General features: G+C 42.7%; 2 protein-coding genes across 4 annotated transcripts in view; one reads left to right on the forward strand and one right to left on the reverse strand.

The window, feature by feature from the left end:
* Positions 1-21,882, forward strand: part of LOC119433473 (putative sodium-coupled neutral amino acid transporter 7) — a 531,279-nt gene that overhangs the window by 331,456 nt on the left and 177,941 nt on the right. The gene's annotated exons all lie outside the window — the stretch shown is intronic.
* LOC119433544 (protein Jumonji) overlaps positions 11,053-21,882 on the reverse strand; it is a 115,115-nt gene continuing 104,285 nt past the window's right edge. For all 3 annotated transcript variants that reach the window (XM_037700809.2, XM_037700801.2, XM_037700795.2), the window contains one exon: positions 11,053-21,711. In XM_037700809.2, coding sequence (XP_037556737.1) covers positions 21,592-21,711 — 120 coding nt within the window. In that variant the 3' untranslated portion in view covers positions 11,053-21,591. The remainder of the gene's footprint in view (positions 21,712-21,882) is intronic.

Here is a 21,882-nt window from a genome sequence, read left to right on the forward strand (position 1 = left end):
AGTATTGTATAAAATATTCACCATCTTAAGACAATTTCCAATAGAATCAGGGAACATTTGACTTCAATCAACCAAGAGAACAGGCTGGCTTCACGAAGGGATATTCTATAATGGAATATACATGCCATCAATCAGGTAATCGAGAAATCTACGGAGTACAATCAACCTCTCTATAAGGCTTTCATAGATTATGAAAAGGCATTTGATTGAGTAGAGATATCAGCAGTCATAGAGGCATTGCGTAATCAAGGAGTACAGGAGGTATACGTGAATATCTTAGCAAATATCTACAAGGATTTCACAGCTACCTTGGTTCTCCACAAGAAAAGTAGAAAGTTACCTATCAAGAAAGGGGTCAGGCAAGGAGACACAATCTCTCCAATGCTATTCACTGCATGACTAGAAGAAGTACTCAAGCTATTAGACTGGGGAGACTTAGGAGTGAGGATCAACGACGAATATCTCAGCAACCTTCGGTTTGCCGATGACATTGTCCTATTCAGCAACACTGGGGACGAATTACAACAAATGATTGAGGACCTTAACCGAGAAATTGTAAGAGTGGGGATGAAAATTAATATGCAGAAGACAAAGGTAATGTTCAATATCCTGGCAAGGGAATAAGAATTCAGGATCGCCAGTCAGCTTCTAAGACAGGAATGTTAAAGACTAACGTTAAAAAGTTTTGGAGTGTAATCAAGCCCTTGCGCAATGATCACATAACTCTGGAAGACCCATTGGGCAACCATGTACCTAACGAACAGTGCGCTGCCACTCTTAACGACACATTTGTGCAAAATTTTTCCATTTCCTGCAATGACCGCCTACCTCCTACTCGCCAGTACGATTACGTAGCTATGCCTCCAGTGAGAGTTGAAACGGCTGGCGTTGCAAAACTAATCGATTCCCTGAATCAAAACTCATCGCCTGGTTACGACTCTATTAACGCTAAATTTCTAAAAAATACAAACGCCGTTAGTTCTGTTATCCTAACCAAATTTTTTCAGCAATCACTTGATACGTCTGCTCAACCTAGCCAATGGAAAATCGGGAAGGTGGTTCCACTGCATAAGTCAGGTAACAAAAATCTAACAGCCAATTATCGTCCCATCTCACTCTCAAGTACTTGCTGTAAGTTTCTCGAACATATAATTTTCAAACATCTTGTTAACTTCCTTGAATCAAATGCATTTTTTCACACCAGCTCAGCATGTATTTAGAAAAACATTTTCATGTGAAACTCAGCTTGCAATCTTTACCCATAAATTACATCGTATTCTCGATCGTTCATCATTTGCAGATTGCATTTTTTTAGACTTCGCTAAAGCATTTGATAAGGTCTGTCATAAATTTTTACTTTATAAACTAAGTCAGCTGAACCTTGACACTAACATCCTGAAGTGGATTGAATGCTTCCTATCTAATCGCACTCAATTTGTAACCGCAAACGGCCATAACTCACCACTTCGAAGCGTAACTTCCGGTGTACCGCAAGGTTCAGTGCTCGGGCCTCTTTTGTTTCTCATTTATATTAACGACCTCCCTTCCTCTCTATCATCTAACATTCACTTATTTGCTGATGATTGTGTTATCTTTCGTGAAATAACTAATGCAGAAGATCCTAACCACCTGCAGTCTTATCAAACTACTGTAGCTAATTGGTGCAAAAATTGGTTAATGGAACTAAACGTTGGCAAATGTAAAGTGATGCGTGTATCCCGACGAACTAACAGCATGCATACATATTATCTAAATAACGTTCCCTTGGAAATGGTTAACTCTTACAAATACCTAGGTGTGCATATCTCTGCTAACTTATCTTGGAATGTTCATACCGACTACGTAATTAGCAATGCTAACCGCATGCTTGGCTACCTGCGCCGTAACTTTTCAACTGCCCCTTCATCCCTAAAAATGCTTCTTTTTACTACCCTTATACGTCCGAAATTAGAATATGCATGTGCTGTTTGGGATCCTGCCACTGATAAACTAATTCATTCATTAGAACTCGTTCAAAATAATTCAGTTCGTTTCATCTTACGTAATTACAATAGAACTGCAAGTGTGTCTGCCATGAAATCTAACCTTTCGCTTAGTCTAATTTCTTTTCGCCGCAAAATCGCACGCCTAGTTCTTTTTCACAAGCTATACTATCATTGAACACTCCGCAATGATTTCATTTTTCAGCCACAATACATGTCGCCTCGAATCGACCATCGTTTTAAGGTTGGTCTCGAATCATGTCACACTAAAACTTTTTTGCAATCATTTTTCCTTCGGCCATCCACGGAATGGAACCACCTTCCCGCTGAAATCGTATCCATTCACGATAACCAAAGGTTTCGAGCGGCTTTAGCTAACATTGTATAATCGAAGCATTTTTCCTACTATATGTTTGTAACCTAAGTGCATTTCGTATTTACCATTTTACTATCGTACTTTGCTACCAATTTCTTACGACGATTTTACCCTAGCTAAAACTGTATAATCAGAAGCCTTTGTACTTGAACGTTCTAACTGCTTTTTTATTATTGTTTTTATGTTCACTTGCTGTAACCCACTCCCCTCTTTAATGCCTCTGGCCCTGGGGGTAATAATAAATAAATAAATAAATAAATAAATAAATAAATAAATAAATAAATAAATAAATAAATAAATAAATAAATAAATAAATATGTTTACCTAGGTCAATTACACACAGGGGACCCCGATCACGAGAAGGAAATTTACAGAATAATAAAGCATACGGCGGCATTGCCAAATCCTGACTGGGAGTGTAACACTGTCGTTGAAAAGAAAATTGTACAATCATTGCATTCTACCGGGGCTAGCATATGGGGCAGAAACTTGGAGGGTAACAAAGAAGCTCGAGAACAAGTTAAGGATCACGCAAAGAGCGATGAAACGAAAAATGTTAGGCGTAACGTTAAGAGACAGGAAGAGAGCGGTGTGATTCCGATATTCTAGTTGACATTAAGAGAAAGAAATGGAGCTGGACAGGCCCTGTAATGCATGGGGTAGATTACCGGTGGACCACTGGGTGCCAAGGGAAGTCAGTCAGTCGAGGACGTCAGAAAACTAGGAGGGGTGATTAAATTAGGAAATTTGCAGGCGCAAGTTAGGGAATCAGCTAGCGCATGACAGGGGTAGTTGGAGATCGCTGAGAGAGGCCTTCGTGCTGCAGTGGACATAAATAGGCTGATGATGATGATTACCTACATTTAAACAGTAACATATATTGAAAAGTTATCATGCCAATTTTCGATGAAGCCGCTAGCGAAATAAAAAAAGGCAAATAAAATGTTAATAATGAGGAAAAATGTGTTTAACGCGTCAGCCTCCCTGTAGCAATGATGTACTCGTGCACAATCTGGCGCACTTCCTTTCGGGCACGACCAAGGGTGCTCCGACAGTTTTGATGCCTTCAGGTAGCATACGAGGGCTTATTGACCAGTTGCCCCCTCCCAAAGTTCATGTAGCAGGTGACGTCTTGCGGAAAAAAGGACGTTCTACATCCGCCGCTAAGGCCGTTAGTGGAGACGCTGGCTAACACATACCAGGGTTAACTCTAGTACAGATACATAAATACCCAGGAAATTACGTGAAAATGGAGCCGCGTTGGCTTAATTGTTAAGAGCATGTCATGCGTAATAAGAAGACGTGGGTTCGTCTTGCACCTGCAGCCAGTTTTTTTTAGTCCACTTCAATTTTATTTATTTATAATTTGTACATTTCAATTATAAAAAAAATTGCGGCAGAACCCATCTCACGATGACTGTCGATGGTAAAGCGTTAGCATCGAATCAATATAGCGACGTAAGATATTGCCACCGTCGGAACGAGGTATGTATGAGGCGTGTACTGCAGCGGGACTCCTCTTTGGCGCTTACCTAAAAACACTCGACGCCATCTGGTGCCACCGCTGCGAAGTGTGCGCGTGGCCTCCGAAATGCATCGCGCGCCGGTGCATGTGAACGCTGAGAAACGCGTCATGCGGCAACCGAACTCCTCTTTCGCGCTTCTTTTTGAACGCGCTACGCCATCTAGTGGCACTGCCGAGAAGTCCGCGCGTGGCCTTCGAGACGAGAAGCGTGGCGCGCCGGTGCCTGCGAACTCTAATAATTGTTTCCTCGCTTGGCCGCACACTCAGTGGCACACATACTCAGTGACCAACGTTGGCGAGAGGTTTACTCAAGGGCGGCACATACACAGTGCGTTCGTAACACAGCTCGCTAAAGAGTTGGCGTGAAAGACATTCAATGAAAAGCGGAACATACCCATCTGCAGCGCATTTGTTGTACAACCTGATAATGCGTCGGGTTGATTTCCTTGGGGAACCCTTGTGACGTGGGTTCGATTCCGCTCAGCGTCGGAGGAATTCAAGGAATCTTTTTCGTCATTGCAGGGCGGCACATTCCCCGTGGCACATACGTAGTTACCCAAGCTGTCTTCAAGGACGTTCATTCAAGAGCGGCACACACCTACCGTCATATGCGCAGTGACCCAAGTTGGCATCGAAGAGGTTCATTGGAGGCCGGCACAGACCGGGTGGCACATACCCTGTGCTCCAAGTCGGCGTCCAAATGTTTTTTGTTTTTTTTTTTCGAACAGTGATACATGCTCAGTCCCGCATCTACAGAGACCCATGTTGGCGTGAAAGAGGTTCGTTAAAGAACGGTATGTATGCACTGTCGCATACTCAGTCACCCAAGTTGGTCCAATGGTTGGTTTCGAACCCTCAGCACAGCAGCCCGATATGCGCTACCCATTCGACCACGGACTACCAAGTGACTCAGATAGGCGGTAAAACGGTTACATAGAAACATACACATCCCATGCCCCCGAAAGTGCGTCAAGTACCCAAATGATGCTAATGCATTTATAATTACCACTATGCTTTCAATGTTGTGATTGTCTGTTGGCTTTATGTGGTTGTCACTTACAAAATCGGGTCCCTCGGTTCCCTTTCTTCTCTTTTACCTCCCCCTTTGACGCACAAAAGATTTGATGGTGCGAACAGATACCTACTCATGAAAAGATTTAACTGCTGTATTCTACACCGTAGAAAGGTAATCGATACTTCGCACTGTCGTGAGGGGCACGACCGGACATTGCAGGGTAATGCTAAATGTCTGAAGTCCGCTGCAGCAAGGAAGGGCTCATTTTTTGTGACCGACATATTGTTGTTGTCTGCGGCATCTTGTCTCAGCCAGCAAAGTAAGGTTCGGCACAAATAAATTTATGAGCAAACTAAGCGCTACCTTTGCCGAACTGTCAGCAATCTCATTATGCGGAAGTCCACAGTGTCCAGGAATCCACAGAAACCGATTTTCTTTAACACGGGGTGGAATGTAGACATGCGGCGACCGGTGCAGTAGTAAATTATTCGTACTTTCAAACGACATAAAGACTGAGGGACAGCTGGCGAGCATGATTATATGTGACACATTGCTAGCAATTCGAATAGGGCCAAGGCAAATGGCAAGGAATTCAGCCAAAAGAATTGGATTGTAATCCGTGTTGTGTATAAGCGACGCACCACCGCTCCTCAGCTAGAGGAATCACCAACCGCGGCAGACACGGGAGGCGACACACCCGAAATAATTTCCGGGAAGCAGCCGCTGCCGCCACCAACATCCGGGCTACTGGACAGGGACAAAGCGATCTCTCCCTCGCACGCATGCCGCTCTCGTTAGCGTGTCTTCTAGAAAATAATCTGTCTGTAGTCAGCCACCAACCGGCCGTACTGCTTTCCCGGACGGGGACTCTGTGCGTATATAGTACTGGCGACGAGACGGGAGTAGCGAGGTGCCCCCCCTCCACACACACACACACACACAGGAGTTGCGAAGCGGATGAGTTTTCGAATTTATGGTCATTGTTACAGGAGGAATGCACGGCGTCATCGACGCCTTCTTGGGAAAACTGTGGGCATCCTGGATAAAGCGTGTCGACTTTTACTTTCTGGCGAAAGACGTCGGTGACGAAGCGAAGAAACGGGCTTCTCCTCGCGCTTTGTGGTGGTGCCGACACCTTCGAGACTGCGTGCGCGCTGGTAGCGCCAAAGACCCCGCAGGAAGTCAGGTTCACTGATTTGGTCGCTCCACTCCAGCGGCTTCGACGCAAGACCATCCAAACTTTACAGCCAATACGGTTTTTAGAAACGCGACCAACGGCCGGACGAGTCGATCAGCAGCTACGCCGCAGCCCTCAGGAAGTTTGACAGCAGATTGCAAATTTTGAATGCTACCAACGACTGCAACATCAACAACGTCAGCGGACAGCGAAAAGAACGTTTCAGCAGCAAAACCCACTATGTCGCCATAAGATGTGAAGCTCCGGCGCTCGTGGGCACCGTACAGTCTGGGAAAGAAAATGGTCCAAATACTCATTCATGAGTCCAACTAGCTTTTGATGGGCTATTAGCTTAGCATTTTGTTGGAAAAACATAATAAACCTTACATTTATTCTATAGAACTGACACTTTGAATTGATCGTAGGTTAACGTTTATTTTTGCTAAAAGACTCAGCGTAAACATAACCTGAGAAAGCTTGAATCTAGGCCCCGTTGAATCGAAAAATAGTGCCGGTTGTGAGAAAAATAACCGGGTAACTTAATTGTCCCTGGAACATGTACGCATGCTCCAAGTTTTCACTGTTGGCAGTAGAAATCTTGACGCTAAATCAGATATGTTTGTTTCAAGGTAAAGGAAAGAATTGGCCACACACTTGGGACTCCAAAACTCTGACGTAGGGGCCATCTCTCTAACAGTAATATAGGTTGTAACATATACTTTGGAGAGCTATAGATCAACGCACAACCGAATTCAAGAACGGATTTTACATTACGCGAGAAATTTAAAGTATAGAGTATCCCTACGCATACCAAACTTCATGTTGCCCTTTCTCGTCAGCCAGGCTAGACCAATATCCCCTTTTCTCACAGTACTTTTTTTTTTTTTTTTGACGACGCTCTAGAGAGAACCAAGTTAAAGCTAACGAAAAGCCAACTTAAAGCTAGGGAAAGGCCGCCAGCTTCGCTGTTTGCTCAGACTTCGCACTACTAGTGTGAAGCTGACCCCATTTATATATATATATATATATATATATATATATATAGGAGGGCGCCAATCTATAGGCCAGAGTCGTAAATGACGCCCAGGTACCTTATTGTGTCTACCTGCGAAATCAGTTGATTCTGATACACGCTAGAGATACAAATGACAGGGGAACCGATCTATGCGAAAGGAATACAAGCAGGGCACTTAAGTTTATGCCAAAGACTATATAAGCGCGAATTATCCATGCCAGACCACATGTATTTTTAAATACGCTTACAACAAATACGCTTACAAAGCTTGTGGATATCTTAAGCGCAACAACAAAGGCAATATCATCAACATAAACAAGTGTGACAACCTGCATGTTTGGAATATCGTGGAGCAGGGCATTACAGAGTAATGGGGAAAGCGCTGAACCCTGAGGTACGCCACTGGTCTGGGTGAACAAATCAAAATTACACCTTTTGATCTGTGAAAAAAAAAAAAAAAAAAAAAAAAAAAAAAGTTCGTTTGTGCAAGAGCTCCGTGATCTACGCAATTATACACATGTATAAAATGAAGGGCTTGAGGCAGCCAGTTTATTCACTAGAATTCTATACTATACGCTGTCATAAGCTTTTGCAACGTCCAGAGCAGGGGCCCTCCAAACTGCGGCCGTTATTGGAAGTGAGCGCACTCTTTGCATGGCACATCAATCACCAGTTATCGGCACTCTTTCCTTATCAACACCAAGGCGCCGCGTGGTCCGGGGCGGGACGCGCCAGATAAAGCGCCAGCTCGGCCACGAATTGCTGTGGAGCTTGCTTGAGGGCGCTGCATTTTTAAGCAGGCGGGCTGTTTGTCACGTGATATTTTCCATTTTTCGCGGGCCTCCTTTATCATCCGGAAAAAGTAAACGGGCAGAAAGTACCTTGCTGAAGTCAGCTTTAGGTTCCTTTCAATTTCCTACAAATTCTTCATCGACAGCACGGCATTCAAAGCAGTAATGAAAAAGTTAGCTAATTGCAACTAATTATTAAATTGAATGGCATCAACTGTTAACAAAATTACTGGCCGCTACTTTACTCGATTGTATAAACAATATGCACTCGGCTATCTTCGCGTAGAATGGCCCGTATTTCTTAAAAAAGCGCGATGCATGATAGCTGGGACATCCTGGAGATCTCGGATGGCTATTCGCCAGTGACGTTGATGCACAATCTGTCCGCACGTACTTTCGTGAGGCTGTAATAATTTGTGCATAAAACACATTAGACCACAATCGTGCCAACGCCAACTAGCTCTTTTGAGGTGATCGCCGCGTGTGTCACATTGCGTAGCACGGCTGCGCATGCGCGCGCGCCAGTTTCCTGTATACGCCAAGAACGTAGATTGAATTAAATGGGCACAGCATTTGGATTAGCCGCTTCACGAAAGCTTCCTTTCACATAGTTTCCAAGACGTGCGTTGGATCTGCATAATTGTTTTCAAGGGAAGTATTCACAATATTTAGCGGTTCTCCTGTAAAGTCATGTGCCAAGAATTTGAGCATGCTAACAGATATGACATCATAACCCGGAGATATGCCGTTCTAATAAAGACTGCGACAGAGAGAAGTTACCGCTTCAAAGTCATTGCACTGAGAAGGCCATCTGAACGCAACTGAGCACTGTGCCTGAAATCGTGACGCAAGGTTACGTGCTATGCAATCAATATTAGCGCCGTGTTGACATTTTTTTCCTTCCTTTTGTCCGTGTCTTGTTTGCGCTGTGACGATCCTTACGATGAATCAATATTAGACCTAGGGGTCATTACGATGGAGAGCGAAATACGGCTGACTGACGAATTCTAGTTGTGGTTCATGAATCTGTGAAGGGCCTTCTTAATTTTGGGAACAGAGAAGTAAGTTTTTACATTAGCGCCATAATCATCTTTAGCTTTAGGGGTTGTTCGCCTAAACGATGAGCCACAAACTTTGCAGATAATACAATTTAGAGGGCTCGGATTATGAAGCACGCCGTAGTGGGGGACTGCGGAATAACTTGGACCACCTGGGGTTCTTTAACGTGCGCCTAAATCTAAGTACACGGGCGTTTTCGCACTTCGCCCCCATCAAAATGCGGTCCCTGTGGCCGGGATTTGATCCCGCGACCTCATGCTTAGCAGCCCAACACCTACAGCCACTAAGCAACCACAGCGGGTGACAAGGCTGTTCCACGCAGCGTTCCTAAGACGATATGTATTTTGACATCGTTAATTCAGTCCCCCAAGGAAGCTTTTTTCTTTGTAGTGTAAACTCCTATATAGTGAACGTGGACTAGCCTGTGGCGTGTTACGATTCCCTTAGAGCGGCGATGCCCGGACCACGTGTAGTAAATTCCGATTCACGTTGAGCGACCATGCTCGGAACACGTGCTAACGCATAATAATCGGCGTGCCTAATGATCTCACTCGTCAACATGAATAGACGTGTCATCGCGAGGGTCAGTGACGAAACCTGTCGTCCAGCCCTCAACCTTCCTCCCCCGCTGAGGACGTTCACCCCGCTCCGGTCGCCTACCATCTCTGCTTCGCCTGGTTTGCCCTATCCTGCAGTGGGAGAAGAGAGGGAGAAAGTGCCCGGATGGTGGAGGGTATAAGAAAGCCAGCCAGCAGCCACGTGGAGAACACTTTTGCTTTGCCCTAGCGTGCAGGTGCATGCACGCTGAACTTTTCTTGTACGTTTTCTTTGGAGCACACCGCGCACCCGTAACCATGTATTAAACTCTCTTGTTTTTACGTCGCCTCGTCTTCCCTGCCGGACCCTCTCCGATGGTTGCAACCTGGTTGCGACTCGCCAAGGTCGCGGGGAGGAGGAGGACCGGGGCGCGACTTTACAATTGCTAGTAGGTACAGCGGAGACTTCCGCTTAACACGTGTCATGGCAATCGTGGAGCTCCTAGGTGCCTAGGGACATAATCGCTTAGGGACTTTTGAGGCACTGGTCTCCGCTGAGCGTGGCTCTCTTAACTCCGGCGACCGCGACTTTACAATTGCTAGCCTCCCGCGAAGCCAAGCTTCAGGAGGAATAGGGTGCCTCGATGCCAGCGACGGCGGCGCTGGGCATCGAGGCACCCTAAGGAGGAACGTCTTGCTGCGCCCCCTCTCGGCAGGCGACATGCAGCGCTTCAGGACCCGCCCTCTGAGCCCACTACAGACAGAGCCTTCTAGTACACTGTAGACACACCAGGCGCATTTTTGCCGTCGGCGCCGACGATGGCGCCGCAATCTCCCGCGTTCGAGGGAGGAAAGTGGGGAGGAAACGCGCCGTATTCCGTCAGGCCTAGAGTCAGGCCCATAGCGCCGGGGGGCGGCACAGCAGCTGCGCATTGCGCGGCCGCACGCGCCTTATCTTGCAGGCGATCTGCGCCGGGGGCTGAGTCGAGCAGTGCGACAGCGGCTTGTGCGTGCTACGTTCTCGCCGTTCAGTATGCGTTGAAGTTATACACAGCACGAGGGTCACTTCGCTCGCTGTTGCTGCCGCGCTTCCTCATGCCAACGTTTTGACAGCGAGTGTCAGCGGTGATCGAGTGTGATGAGTTCATGTTGGCATGTGCGCGCTGACACAATGCTTGTTAATTTGGATAGCGAATGTTTGCAAGTTTATACAGCCATGAAACTATTATCCTTACTTCGTGTAGCTGTCTACACATTTGCTCTCGCAGTCAAGCGTGCCTTTTTTAGAGGTGGCCCCGGAAAGAAAATCGCAAAAAAAGTGAGTTCGTTATGTCAATAAATACGGTAACCACATTATCCAAGAAGTGGATTTGGGGGAGAAGGCTCATTTTTAACGATTAACTTCGGTTAACTGGCTCAGGACGTAAAAGAGAAAATTTCTTTTACCTGGAAATATGTATGCATTGGGTTAAATGCCCAAATGCACCTATAGTAGCCTAATAGATGTGCAATGCAACCTTACTTTATACAGGATGAGAAAATATACGTGCTCAATTAAAAACACACAAGTTGGTAATCCAAAGAGAAAATGCTATATTTCAATACCAATATTTACACAAGAATCAACACCACATCACACCCTATAGCTGCTTAAAACATGACATTCAAGCTTCTCAACGCTGCATCAAGATACATAAGGATTGCATCAATAGCATCTTACATTCGGGGCCATTTTCCTGCAGTTTATAATACTTCAGTCAATTCACCAATCGAGACACCACAACGTGATGCTATGACAATGACTCGTAGAGACATGTACTATTGCAAAGCAGATGAAGAAATTCCACTGCCTTGCACATATTCTCCAGGCTCATGTTTTAAATGCACTATGCCTTCAAAAGTCCAAACATGAGCATTGCCTGCCATGCAGTTTATCTGCTGAGGTGCAGTGCAAAAACTGTGTGGTTGCTCTTCCAAACATCTTAAGTAAATGATTAAAGCTACATTTACGTTCAAGTACACATAAAACATGCAAAATCATCATTTCAATGCATTGCAAACAGCTTATTGAATGAAATGAAGGATGTGCATCATGAAAGGATTTTGTGCATTAAAAATGACTAATGTCAGTTTTTTGTAGACTTCAATATGAAATGGTCAAATGACCTTGCATAGCTTGTGTTACGAAGAACCTTGCCCAAATCTACCATGGTGGTAGTAGTCTCAGCGGCATTTATCACTTGCACATTTTGTGTACATAAATGAGTCCACCCATTGATAGCTACTGTACCACCATTGCTGCCTTTTCCACACACAGGCTCACATCTTGGGGGAAGAAAATAAGCTCCACAAGTGTATAACTAGGGTTTTATCAAACGGGTCATGTTAAGCGTTTCATTATATTCTGGTTGATAGAAAAATCATCACTTGTTTGGCTGAAGCACAAATGTGAAAAAGCTTCCATTTAAATGCGTTTCTGGCATAAGTTTCATTCAAGCTACTCATTACAGCTCTGCACAAGATGTTTTCAGACCATTTGCATCACATCTTTAAAACTTGTTTTGAATTACGCAAATTTCATGGCATTACACCTTTCTTTAAAAAACAGCTTCACTTCTGAAAACAGCATTGGTGTTCCAATATGATAATCATAACTTCCAGCTTGAAGCACAATGTCTAAAATGTCAAATGTGTGACCATACGGAAGAACTGGGCACAACAAGAGCAATAAATGCCATATTTCCCAAGTCTAGACTAAAACTATCATTTGCACATTTCAAAGTGTAGAATCGCATGGTCAATGGTACCAATATATTCTGCTTGTGCACACTAGATTTAGGCACTACTGTGAGCACATAGCATTATGTGAGAGCTACCTTGCAGTTCTAGCAGAAGTTATGACTGTCTTTGGCTTTGTACAGTGATGGCTCTAGAAACCAGAAATTACTTGTACCCTGTTATTGTAGAACCACCTGCTAGCTACATAGCCGATTACATAAAACACAAAGCACATGATGCTGCTTGCCCCCACATACACACAGAGATCAAGATGTCATGCCAGGCAACTGAAAGCCTGAATATAACATACGTGAACTCAGCCCACTTTAAAGCAAATATCAAAGATCAGTTTCATGTGCCTCCTCGAACTACATAGCCAGCACGTTTACAATAAACATTAACAACATTTCACAACTGCTGCGACCACACATATCTCTGTTTTCCTGTGACAAATGACAATATATACTAGACGTGCAGCATGCTATTCCCAGCAATATTCAACATCACAAGAACAAAGCCCTCTCTAAGCAAGATACGCATGGCAGTATCAAACTCCCTTAGCTGACTATTGTTTTCACATATAGTACGTAATTAAAAGCACTTCGTGACTATTCAAGAGGAACGAAGAACTATGATACTATTTTGTGCCAGGTAAAAAGAAAATCAACTGTGGCTTAATGCTAAAAATGAACACTGTTTGACCTTGCATCAGGTTTAACATTTGCTTTCTGTTACAACTGAACCCTTTACACTCAGAGAAGAAAAGAAAAATGCTCGTGATAAGTCCATTCATACGCAAGAAATGTCAAGGGAAAAAGATATAAACACATTTCTAGCTCAGAAGATACCTTCATAGCTAGGGCCTTGAGCCTTGAATAAATCACTCCTGTAAACGCACAGCAGAAAAGCATTATAACGTAAAGTCGAGACAGGGACAAAAGTTTGTGGGATGTTCAAGCAACTGAACAAGCATTACTGTGCATACTGTCTACAAAGTATGTACACTAAGTGTACCGCAAACTACACAGCTGCCTCACCTAGATGCCAAGAAAATTTTAAGACTGTGCTGGACATACTCATTTTACGTTCTCAAGCTCACACGACCCCATTTACACAGTGTTTTCCCCCTTGCTCAGTTTAGCACCAACCAAGTGCTGTTCTCATTGCCCTAAAGTAAACCACTAAATGATATCGGAGCTCGTATGAATGCAGCGCCAAATGAGAGAGATATCACTGCATGTGAGCCATTGTATGAAGCTCCAGCAAACTCACCATGAATGTGCAAAATGTTCTGAACGGCATATTATCAAGACATTGGTGACGCCGTGCCAAATGAGAGAGATATCACTGCATGTGAGCCATTGTATGAAGCTCCAGCAAACGTGCCATGAATGTCCAACATGTTCTGAACAGCATATTATCAAGATATTGGTGACGCCGTGCCAAATGAGAGAGATATCACTGCATGTGAGCCATTGTATGAAGCTCCAGCAAACGTGCCACGAATGTCCAACATGTTCTGAACAGCATATTATCAAGTCATAGGTGATGCAGCAATGCAATTTGGTTGATGCTCCAACACTGTTTACTGTGGTAACCTTGAGCCCCAGACACACACGGTAACTAATATGCAAAGTTTGCAGAGGAATTCAAAAGCACTACTCAGTGAAAAATTCTGTGTGCTCAGTCCATTTGAAGAACATGGTGTGCAAAGTTAGGTAAAATAATTAGCAAGATATGTTTGCACTGCTTACCAACAACATAACCGGATAGCACACAGCTGTATCAACATCCCAGCTAGGCATGTTAATACAGCTGTGTTAAAGCTGTGATCTAGGTTATAACAGCTGGAGTGCAATCTTTGCTAATACCAGAGGTGCCGCCCAAGATGTTTCTCAAACTGTTTCTCTCACTAGTGCACAAGTGGCAGAAACCTTCTCTATGCTCATTTTAGTGTATTTTCTCGCGTATAACCCACACCAGAAATTGAAAAAAAGTGCTTAAAAAGTGGGGGTGCGGGTTATCTGCGAATATTCGCGAAGGGAGGGGGTGGGGGTCGGCTTCACGGCAACGCGCAGCCTGCCGTGCAGAGTCCACATACCTATTGACATCGACGTGTGTTAAGCCAATAAGAGGCCAACACAGGTTATTGCCTGATCCACATTCATAGTCTGGTTAGATGGTTTTCGGCATGGAGGAAGAAAAATGCTTTTTGGTATGAGTGTTCTGTGCTTTTCGCACGCTTTTCGCACGAGTCAGGTGCCGTTTTGTGTACGCCCAGTTTGCAGAGTTGGCCAGCCTTAGGCATCATGAATGTCTCTCGGCGGCAGTCCTTCACATTGAAAGAGAAACTGAAGATCATAGCCGCTGCTGAAGAAATCGGCAGCAGACCTGCTGCAAGATGGTTCCGAAGACGATTACGTCTTCGAGAGTGGCGATGAAGCCTTGGCAGCAGTGACTTGGACGACAGTGCTGACAACGTTGCAGCAGTCGTTTTGAAATCAATTTGTTTTGAAAACGAAATGATGGCTGCGCGTAGTTGTAACTTCCTATACGTCATTTTTCCGGATAAGCGTGCGGGTTATACGCGAGGTTATTTTTTTCTTTTTCATGGAGTTCAAAGTTAGGGGCACAGGTTATATGCAAGGGCGGGTTATATGCGCGAAAATACGGTACATTTCTTGTGCTATGGCAGAGTTTACAATTTGGCCACACTTCATATTACACAGCACATTCTGGGAAGCATTAACGATTTAGGAAGCCCAAGTGTTTGCAGACATGTTTACAATGTGAAAAGGAGGCCTCACTTTCTATAAATATGTTGGACAAAAACAATAATCTGATTCTCACATCTTGTCTCCTCATGGCCACACATGCATACTAATATGAAATATGTTTTGATTTCCAAACAAATTGCAGAGGATCAGTACCCGATTGCTGTTTCTGCATGTGTTGCCCTGCATTTTCTCACAGCTCAATATGTATCAGGATCAATTATTCTGTGACAGAATGATGTGGAAGACAATCGAATATCGTAAAAAGAACTGCATGACAGGATCAACTTGATGAGTAAAGCGATTGTACACTGTTAGAGCAAGTAAGCCACGGCCTGATGCTTTTACTAATGCTGATCACAGGCCAAACTTCCCCATGGTCAAACTGCATTACTATCACATCAATTTTGTTTTTCGTGCCCCTTGCCTTTTTTTTTTTTATTTTCAAAGGAGGCTCGTATGCCTTGAGGCCAAAGAATTTTTGTGCATAAATAACGTCCAAGCAAAAAGAGGAATATGCGAACATCTGAGTGTTAATCATGCATGTCTATTACAAATGATGCAAGGCAAACAATAGCCACATTACACACAGATCGTTGAAAAAATCTCCACGCGCGCGTGCGTGCACACACACACACGCACACACACACACACAAATGAAAAAAAAAAAAAATCAAGTGGTCAATACTGTATTCACCACAGCAATCCATCCTTCCTATGTACAAATGAAACAAAAAAAAAAAGAAAAGAAAGATAGAAAAGAGGCCACTTTTCTTTGCAGTAAAGACTTGCAGCTACAAAAAAAAAAAAAGAACAAAATGTGGCAGTTGTAAAAATTTTATACAAAATTTAAAATACGTAGGTTCACAACAGGTCCCTGACAATCATGTCTCTTAAAATTATGACAAGAAAGTTAATATTGGAATGACAGTTCAGTGAATCATAGTCAGATCATCAGGTGATAAATTATCTGCAGTGATAACATACAAAAATGTGCATGTAAAAAGAAGCTGCACACAGAAAAAGTAAAAGAAAGAAAATGTCATGGATTCAGTTTGAACAAGTGGAATGCAATGCAAAATTATGACTCGTGGTGACAATGTCTTAAATATAATGCATGTAATTACATGCACAATGTTGATTGACTATGTAGAGTAAAAAAAATGTTGAGAAAGAAAAAATCTTTAGAGTGTGCAATGTAGAAGCGACTGGTATTACAATCTTAACAAAGTTGATTTTCATATGATATAAACACTGAAACAATGAACTATTACAGATGAAAATGCAAAACATTTCTATCTTCACGAAAAAACTGCTGCTACTGTTCCATAATTACCGTATTTTCCATCTGTACCATATTACCGTAGTTCCATAACCCACACCAAAAATAGAAAAAAATTGCTTAAAAAGTGGGGGTGCGGGTTATATGCGAATATTCGCGAAGGGAGGGGGTGGGGTTCGGCTTCACAGCAACATGCAGCCTGCCGTGTAGAGTCCGCATGTCTATCGACATCGACGTGTGTTAAGCCAATAAGAGGCCAACACAGGTAAACACATCCATAGTCTGGTTAGACGCTTTTCGCATGAGTCAGGTGCCGTTTCTTGTACTCCCAGTTTGCACAGTTGGCCAGTCTTGTTTAGGCATCATGAGTGTGGCTCGGCGGCAGTTTTTCACAGTGAAAGAGAAACTGAAGATCGTAGCCGCTGCTGAAGAAATCGGCAACAGAGCTGCTGCGAGATGGTTCCGACGAAAATTGTATCTTTGAGAGAGGGCGATGAAGCCTCGGATGGCAGCAGTGAATCGGACGACAGCACTGACAACGTTGTGGCGGTCGTTTTGAAATAAATTTGTTTTGAAAACGAAATGATGACTGGCCGTAGTTGTAACTTCTTAGCCCTCATTTTTTCGGATAAGCGTGCGGGTTATACGCGAGGTTATTTTTTTCCTTTTTCGTAGAGTTCAAAGTTAGGGATGCGGGTTATATGCAAGGGCGGGTTATACACGCGAAAATACGGTAATTAAACCAATGCTTCTGAAGTTTTTTTAGTTTTTCATTTATTCTTCTAAAAGTTGAAAGCAAAGAAATGTGCGCATATTAAGCAGCTGTCGGCAGGTATTATGACTGGTGGCACATTTTGGCAAGCCTCCTCAACACTAAATGTTCCCTCAAACATTAAAACTGTGTGGTGGTCACCGTTTAACACTGTTTTGCTGTGTATCAGTGGACTCTACTTTCTGTATTAAGCGAGTCAAAAGAAAAAATGGGGTTGGGGTGAATGTAAAAGCATAAGGTGAAAGAGGTTAAAATCCACACCTTTGGAGTCCTTATGCTTGTGTGGGCTTATAGGTTGCAAGGGCACAATTTCATTTTTTATAATAACAAACATTTAAAATACATATCTACATGAAAAGTCAGCTAGCATGCAGTTCAACAGGATTATTTACACAACTCCAAGTACTGTAAAATTCAACATGAACATGCTATTTACAGAGCAGCTTGGCAATAGTTGTGTGCACCATGAGCATAAAATATAGACAAGGGGCATTTCAAATCTTAGATATGAAGCTTCTGCCCAGGCACGATGGTTAGGCCTGAAATTCGAAAGCTTAATACCACAACTGCTACAGCTGCCTTTTACCTCAGTGATCTGGTTAAGAATAACATGTTCCTTAGCTTCATTACAAATGCATCAAAAGGAGAGCTTGGGTCTCCTCTATGACAAGTGACAAGCCGCCTTTCGTCAGTCCTTACTATTCCAATAAATAGTGACAGCGGCAATACTTCACGATTTGTGCTCTTAATTTTGCTCCTTTATACAGGAAATTTGAAATATCAATCATATTATATTAAAGTGGTGAGCTTCTCACACAAGTTTATCTTGCTAGACGATATGTGCCCACAAAAAAGTGTCTGACAACGATTAAAGAATCCATGGTGCTAAATCTGCTTCACACCTTCACAAGCAATGACGCTGCAGAGCATAATACTGCAGTCAAAAAATACCTCTTACCCTTTGCTCAGAGAAAGCCCTCAAAAGGCAATTATTTTCTGTAGTCTACCCCTTATCTACAAGAAAAAGCACCTGCATGGGGCTACAGCTGTCCTTGCAAGCATAGATATTATACTATATTAGTCAAGAAAATGGAGAGAGGAAGGTAAAAGTGCCCTATTGGCTATACTGCACAGGGGAAGATGGAATAGAAATGAGAGGTTACCTGAAAACATGCACACACTAAGCAAATGTCATGAGGTCAAATGCGATCACACAAGCCAGCTGACCTTAAAAACACAATAGCACCTTCAGAGCCTTTTGCGCTGATAAATGTTGAGGTTGGTGTTCCAATATCATGTCAGCACTCAAAATCCAGTTGTCCAATCATGCTAATGTGTTGGAGAGTGATTGTCTATGTGCATCATACTAAGGACAGTCACGCAATATGCGACCGAACAAATGGGACAACAAGACAAAACTTCCAGCTCAATCCCGCATTGTTTAGTGGAAACCGGCAACAGCAATCAGATGCAAACAATGCTATAGCAAATATGTGTATGGACGATGAACTTTAAAGAGGCCCTGAAACACTTTTCTAACTAATCATAGAATGGCTTCACTATTAAAGTACGTTGTCCCATGAATCTCCTGCCAGAAAAATGTTTTCGAATCTTTCAACTATAAGTGGAGTTATCAAACCGATACCCGGCTTTCTCTCTCTTTTAGTCTCCGCTAGCGTGCTGGAAGCTGCAGTGGCGAAAGGGCTCGTCACAGCAGTCCGTGGTGGCCACAGTAGACTACGCTGCGCGCAGTGCAAAAATAAAATTATTTTCTCGTCTTTTAGACACGCATATATTTTCATTTATTTAACTCAAAATTAGCATTATGTATTACTGAGAATGTTCTCACCATCATGAAATCAGCCAACAGCGTTGGTTGGCAAACTGCTTTTGATGACGACATTGCGGATGCAAGAGCAAGAGACTGTTCACTGCTTTTGGCATGAGATTGTAAATTCCCTGCTGTAGCCTGCAGTGCAATAATATTTGGCTCACATATTCACAGGAGCCTTGTTAACAGATTGGCAATGTTTTATGTGACGTTTGAGAAGTGTTTCAGGGCCCCTTTAAGGTAGGATGGGGTCATTAGGCATCAAAACATCAATTTTTGGAAAATGACATTTTCAGGCCGTACTTCAGTGATTCTCTTTATCTGCCAGGTTTTTTATCTTGTATGTCAATATTTCAGCTGTAATATCAATTTTAAAACATACAGAGCAGGTAATTTTTACCCTGTGTTGATGCTAAAACGGCACATATTCAATTACACGGCGCTCATGTTTCAGGGCTTTGCCTGCCATATGCTCCTGGAGCCTACTAAAGTTTTGTGCGCACATGTACATATTTCCGACTGTTCTCAACTAGACATTACATTTATTTTCTACACTTTCTCTAAATACTAATTTTGCACACCCAGCTATTCTGCCACCTTGATATCTCAGTGCCTATTGCAGATAGAATGAATATATATATATATATATATATATATATATATATTGCAGCATGAAGCCAGATGTTTGGAGAAAACAATGTCGGGAGAAGATTTTTAAAATTTCTGCCTAAACTTTGTTTTTTAAATAGCTTGTATGTGTGAATAATGCCTGTTCATGTTCAAAACCCTGGCCTTCATTGTGCTATAAAATAAAAAATAATGACCCAATCATAAAAGTGCTTCCATTATTCTGTGCCCTATGCTTTTCAATATATATCCATACACCATTTGTATATTTTTGCACAGTCGTTATTTGTAAATTGTTTAAAAACAATGGGGAAGTCTTTCTTAAAATTATTTTATGCAACAACGAACCTGAAAAAAATTCATTTCTAGATTAAAAAGAAACTAAACACGCCTGCCAACTTTGACCAAATTTGGTCCAAAAGTAAAAAAGTCAACTTTCAAACCCCTATGCTCCCTTAAAGGGACATAGAAGAAAATATCAAGTCACACGTGTCCAACCACTACAAACATATAAGAGCGAATAGGTCACTATTTCTGAGTGGAAGCTTTGTATGCCAGAAAACGGCATAAAAGCATATGTGTACAGAGGCTAGTTAAATGTTAATTATTACAATGCATTCACAAATGAAAAAAATGCATCTCAGCAACTTTTGTGGCCACTTATGCAAAGATAGAGCAAATACATGAAAATATAATCATGTATGTAACACCCCCAACATCACACCAATGTCATATTAACATTATCAGTGAAGCAGCTTGCGCACAAAGTTCGTACAATCAATTACTTCTGCAATCTACCAGTTTAGCCTGATAAAGGGTTTCCCTTTAGTCTATCAAAGCAGTGAATGACATGTTATTTTGAGCTTTCATAAAACCACATGGGATGACTCAAAAAAAGGTTTTTCAACAGATGGGGCTTGTGGGGCTGTCAAAGTGGAAGGCAGTCGAAATGAAATTCCATCATCCAAAGCCAAAACCATATTTTCTTCTAGCATTGACACTGCTGTTTCTAAACGAATGCTGATAGGCTGACAATTAACCCACATTTAGGTCCTGGGCCACTTGCTATTGCAGTTTTTTATGACAGCAGTAGTGCAAACAGGCATTACAAAAGAACGAACACAATTTAAGGGTGTTGTCCTGTCTCTGTCTGTGCATATTCTTGTACCATCTATATGTGCTCGAATCATTTAAAAAAATTTAATAGCATGTAAAGTAGCTTTGCTACTACAGTAGTAAAATGAAGCACACCAGGTAACCATGACATGACACACCTTAAAAAGTTACCTGAATCTAACAATGATGCCACAATTATAACTATATTAGAAAGCACACTCACTGAGCCACAAAGTAATTAAGTTCAGACATATAAACGTAACAAAATGTAAGTGAAGCATGATGCTATGACCCAGCTGCAGTAACATGTAACTTCATGAAGATCAGGAGGCATGAAATTTGCAAAAAGTAATTTACTACAGTTGTACATATACATACCATGTCACCTTGAGCTTAAAGGCAACCTTATCAACACAGCTATATCACAGTCCTGTGCTTCGTGTACTCTCAGTTTCACTTGAAAGGTTTGGCTCTATTATTAGCTGACATAGAGCTCAGACAACCAGTGAAGCAGACAAAAGAGCAATAATGTCTACCCACTACTCTGCATGTAAAACAAAATGGACACTTTTGTGCGCCATGCAGCAATCAGCTTTAAACCAGGGGCAGTGCTAAGAAGGGGAGCAACCGACCACCTTAACATCCTCTTTCTTCCTTCCTCTCATCGCCCCCCCCTCCTACAACCATGGAGTGCCAAGTGACAGAGTGCTATGCCCCGCTACACCCCCAACGTAAATAGAGAATCATGCTCACTCCCCCACAACCCGCAAATGAAAAATACTGGTGCCGCCCCCGCTCTTAACACAGAACACAACCACTGTCTCTATGATATCTAGTAACACTTCAGTGTTAATACACCTCTTTTTTAAACTACTATATATCGGACAGAATATACACCATGAACTATCCAGTGTTGACTGATGATTTCTTCATGTTCATTTCTTCTTGGCAATTTTTTTCTTCAGTGGAGACGATTCAGAGTCCACCTTCGTTTGAGAAGTGTCCTGGGACTCTACATGCTGCTCAAGCTTCCGCAGGATGGACCTCAGCTCATCCTTGTATTAAAAAAAATAATAAAAAAAGAAAGAGCACTGTAAGTACTGTATGCAACAAACAATTAAAACTAACTTATCAAATGACACACTTGTCTATACAAATGAGGCCGTTAAGGCACAGAAAGAAACATGGGCAATGAGATGACTGGAGGAAAAAAAAAAGCTTATAAA

The sequence above is a fragment of the Dermacentor silvarum genome, chromosome 1, assembly GCF_013339745.2.
Source record: "Dermacentor silvarum isolate Dsil-2018 chromosome 1, BIME_Dsil_1.4, whole genome shotgun sequence".
NCBI lineage: Eukaryota > Metazoa > Arthropoda > Arachnida > Ixodida > Ixodidae > Dermacentor > Dermacentor silvarum.